The sequence below is a fragment of the Hippocampus comes genome, unplaced genomic scaffold (assembly GCF_001891065.2).
Source record: "Hippocampus comes isolate QL1 unplaced genomic scaffold, H_comes_QL1_v1.1 scaffold48, whole genome shotgun sequence".
NCBI classification, from domain to species: Eukaryota; Metazoa; Chordata; class Actinopteri; order Syngnathiformes; family Syngnathidae; genus Hippocampus; species Hippocampus comes.
The window spans coordinates 2,178,638-2,183,110 of record NW_017808403.1 but is presented as its reverse complement, the minus strand read 5'-3'; the positions used below and the strand labels follow the sequence as shown (position 1 = coordinate 2,183,110).

General features: G+C 44.4%; 1 protein-coding gene across 1 annotated transcript in view; it reads right to left on the bottom strand.

The window, feature by feature from the left end:
* The window catches only part of lrp10 (low density lipoprotein receptor-related protein 10), a 7,802-nt gene extending 3,674 nt beyond the window's left edge, over positions 1-4,128 (bottom strand). Inside the window, exons 1-7 of the mRNA XM_019858517.1 lie at positions 4,030-4,128; positions 2,840-2,960; positions 2,723-2,758; positions 2,247-2,391; positions 1,915-2,108; positions 1,049-1,581; positions 5-308 (exon numbers count right to left, since the gene is read on the bottom strand). Coding sequence (XP_019714076.1) covers positions 5-308; positions 1,049-1,581; positions 1,915-2,108; positions 2,247-2,391; positions 2,723-2,758; positions 2,840-2,879 — 1,252 coding nt within the window. The 5' untranslated portion in view covers positions 2,880-2,960; positions 4,030-4,128. The remainder of the gene's footprint in view (positions 1-4; positions 309-1,048; positions 1,582-1,914; positions 2,109-2,246; positions 2,392-2,722; positions 2,759-2,839; positions 2,961-4,029) is intronic.
* Between the last annotated feature and the right edge of the window lie 345 nt (positions 4,129-4,473).

Below are 4,473 nucleotides of genomic sequence, written 5' to 3'. Positions count from 1 at the left end.
GCCGCCGCGGCCGCCCCCCTCTGGCCGGGGACCCCGCAGGCAAACTGGTCGCGGCCGCAGCCCCGGCAGCCCTCCTCGTCCTTCCCGCTCTCGGGGCAATCCCAGTTGCCGTCGCAGCGTTGCTCCTGCGTGAAGCAGCCCCCCGAGGCCCCACCGCAGCGGCCCTCCCAGGGCGGACAGTAGGTGCCCACGCGGAAGGTGGCGTTGAAGCCGCTGCCTTCCGAGCCGGCGAGCGTCCGGTAAGTCAGCGACAGCAGCCCGGTGCGGGACTCCACTTGGACCGATTTGTAGTTGGAGGCGCTGGTGATCTGTTGATGCATCAAAGCGGACGGCGGGTTACACTGCAGCCACACCCATCGTTAAGTCGTTGACTATTTCTTGCATTTATTGTTTTCATCAAATTCATTCATGAACATGCCTTTATTCATGGGATGAATTGAGTTGTTATTTAAGAAAAGTCGCAAAGTCACTGATGCGGTAATTTATCTTCAAGCAAAAAAATCAGCAATTCAATGAATTAAACCTATTTCACATACCAAGCATTAAAAAAAATATATTAACTAATTAATCATTTCTTTGTATGACTAAATACATATGACCATGATTCATCCTTTTCTTACATAATTTGGGGTCAGCTATTAAAGGTAATCAATTATGACTCCAACATACACATTTTGATTGACTAAAAAGAGATAAAAATGTTTTAGGATGAACCATTTCTGTTTTTAAAGTGATGGTTTTAGATCATTGGTTCATTATAATTTCATGATTGTTTCAATAGAATTTTAGTAATCATCTTATTACAAAAATACATAGTTCACGACTAATTCATCTATCTAGCTAGAGACGTGTAGAACAACATCAACGTGTCAACTAATTACAAACCCTTGATCCAATTTTTTTTTTTTTTTTTGGTTACACTTTTCACCCTTCATCTACAAATGACTTGGCCCAACCGCCCGTTGCCCAAATGAGAAACGGCTCCCGAAGCACAAAGGCTCTGTCCTTTGTGCTGCTGCTCTTTCCAAATTGCGTGACGAGCACTCACAATTTTAATGACGTCTCCTTTGCCTTGCGCTCTGTTGTGGACCGTCAGCGTGTCGCCGGGCCCCAACACCAGCTGCTGCAGGTCCAGCCTCAAGGGTCGGGAGTCATCCGGGTCCAGAGTCCAAACGCAGAGTAACGGGGGGCCCTGAGGAGACGGAGGAGAGAAAGTCCCGTAGAAGGTGCGGAGAAGTCCTCCGCAGGGCCAGCGGATGGGAGCGGGCGTCCCCGCGCTCTCCCTGGGGTGCTCGGTCTCCTGCCTCTCCTTCAACTGGGCCAACAGCTCATCTGTCCTGTCATCCTTGCGGCTTTGCACCGCAGGACTTAGATTCTCCGAATCCCCGGCGTCGTTGCTCTCGGCCGCTTCGCTGTCCCATGGCAGTCCGGGCGAGGTCTCCTCAGCGCCGCAGCCCTCCTCGTCCGCGCCGTCGCCTTGCCCGAGACATTCCACCTGCCCGTTGCAACGCCACGAGAGGGGCAGGCAGCGGCCTCCCGGGCATTCAAACGACGTCACGGGGCATTCGCCTGAGAACGGATCTGTCGGGACCACACAAAACTGTTTTGTAGCAGCAGGTGCATGTTGACTGAAAATTGGAAATATCTCATTGTCACCCTATTACATGTAGTATTTTGCATCAATGTCCTGTCATGACGACAAAAAAAAAACAAAAAAAAAACTTATTTATGCTTGAAGATGGCGCCTGTCATTTAAATTCATTGAAAATTTCAAATTTGGAATGTGCTCTAAAATAATTCCCCAAATGAACGTTGCGTTGAAATGTCACCGAATTTTTTCAGAAATTCAGCATACATGTTGAACCCCCTTTGCAACCCTTCCATTGAAGCCCCTCCACAATTGAACAAACCCACCTCTGGCGTAATTCAAGAGAAATGACGACACGGGATAGATATGTGGCAGGAAATGGTGCACCACTGTGATGTTTCCGCCCGGGAATTCGACAGGCAGCGGTAATTTGGAACCGCACAAAACTATTGGCGTGCCACCGGCGGATGATTTGATGGCCAGCCATTCCTTCCGGCACCGAGCTGAAAACTGGGTGAAGCTAAAAGAAGCAAGAGGTATGAAAAATAACACTTAAAAAAAAAACACATCAGCCAGACAATTCAAACACGATGTACAAAAATATGGGGATGACCATCTTTTTTATAATGATCCTTTTTTTGTGAGTAGCGTATTTCACCTGAGGATGACCGGCTCTCCCATCGAACCCTTAATGGTCCAGCAGTCATACGTGGGGCCGAAACGGTAGGAATAAGTGTGGTAAGCAGAACTCCTGATCTCTCCCACATCGCTGTCCAACACTTGAAGGGAATGTCCACAGTGGTCTGACGAGAGGGGAAAAAAATGAGACTTCACTTCAAAAACTGGGATTGAAAAACAGAACTGGGAAATTTCACATGGCAAACGTTCACGTAAACAGACACCAATAGAATTGTGATCTTAACCTCTATTAAAATGTCAATAATAACTTGCAATACCTTATTATGATTTTTCAGGACCAAAATGTGTGGGGGGAAAAAAAAAGCAATATTTTCTTTCACAATTTTTTTTTTTTGGGGGGGGGCTTGATTTGAGATATCCCACATTGGCTACAACTGATTTTCACATTGTTTTAAAGAAGAACACCAGCATTCGACATTGAGCGACAGTCCTTACCGAAACAAAGTGCCAGACGTGTCCAGCTGCTGCATGCTGTGGACAAGCAGAAACATGAGGTTGCCACTCTCAAATTAAACACTGTCAAATGACTTTCATTCATTTCCATCTACCCACCAGCGAAGCAAAAAAGCAGGAGACTGCGGATGTTCACCATTGTGGTGATAATGTACAAAGATAAAATTTTTAAAAGTCAGAGAAGTGGCATATTTGGAAGTTTGGCTCTGGAAGACGTCACCTGTAGCGTAAAAAAAAAGAACATTTTGTAAAATGACATGGTGTAAAACAGAGTACTGATTCCCAACACATTATCCAACTTCACCTCACTATTCCACAAAGTATTACTAAGAATAAATCCTCCTTCATCTATCTATGCCAGCAACATATATTGGAAGTATGTGACAACAGACTCTTAACCACCATTTTTCGTGAGGTCATTTTTGTGTGGTCACGTTTGTTTTGCGTTCCTCTCAGAAAAAAATAGCTCTGGCTTGTTAAAAATAATAAAATAAAATTTAAAATAATAAGAAAAAAATCTGATGTACAATGGAATCTCCTCTGTCGCTTGATTTTCGGTTTTAAATGTTCTTTAAGCGCTTTGTTACACCTGCAACTATTGTGGAAGCGCTATATAAACAAAGCTGTACTGTATTGATCATTTTCATCCAGCATTTCACACTGCTTCGCAGACACACGATCATAGGCCATTTCATGTCTACAATGGAGAATGTTGCCGACCTTTTTGCTCGCTGACTGAAGCCTTTCGGAACTTCCTAAATTCTTAACATGTTGACAACTTTTAAACCGCGTTTCATTCCGTTATTCCAGACCTTTCTTTACAATGACATTGGTCTTGCTGGGGAAAAGAATAATAATGAATTTTGTTGTCACGTCTCTCTACAATGTCAGGCAGAAAAAAAGTGGAGCAGTTTGTTTCAAAACTGATACTGTACTTTGAAACATTGCTTCATGTACATTTTTCGAGACGGAAATGTCCCCTCGGCTTGTGCATTTGAGGAGGGCACAAGGTTTTAAAACAAGCAAAATCTCGTATACGACTCGTCAACAAATTCCCACACTGTCCGACACGTGTACCAGAATTAGTGTGACCCGGGTTCGTTTCTATCTAAAGACAAGACGAGCTTTACTAGCCTTTAGCATCCGGTCGAGCTACATGCTAACGTCGCGCTTCCTTCCTGGACGGCTTTTGACCGACAAGTAACGTCGAACAATTTCAGAAATGAATGTGAACTGTCGAAAGAGTTGTCAAAATAGAATTAAATAACCAAAAGTGGGTAGAGCGTTACCTTCTCTTTCGGTTCTTGTTGATTAAGTTCAGAGCAACTTCCGTGTTTTTTTTTTAGCACGATGACGCATAAGGGGAGCGATTACAGTGTCACGTGGTTGTCTGTTTTTTTTTTAAAACTCCATAAGCAAGTTCCCTTTTATATCGATAGATGCCACTGTTGCTCAATTTAAATTGTCGGCGTTGCAGAAAAATGTGTACGAGGTCAGAAATTCCAACCACGAGACCGTCTGCCGTTGCACTGCGGCGCTGCCGGCCGTCGCTTGCGTTTTAGAGAGGAGTTGGACAACAGAAGAGAAGAAGAATATCAATTACCTTCGTTAAAATGGTCATAATAATTTAAACAAGTTTAATCAAACCTGATTGTTTCCCCTGCCAGTCTGACATCCGCTTACCTTCGGATGGACACAAAGGGGACCGAAACAGTTTGGAATACTGTACAGAG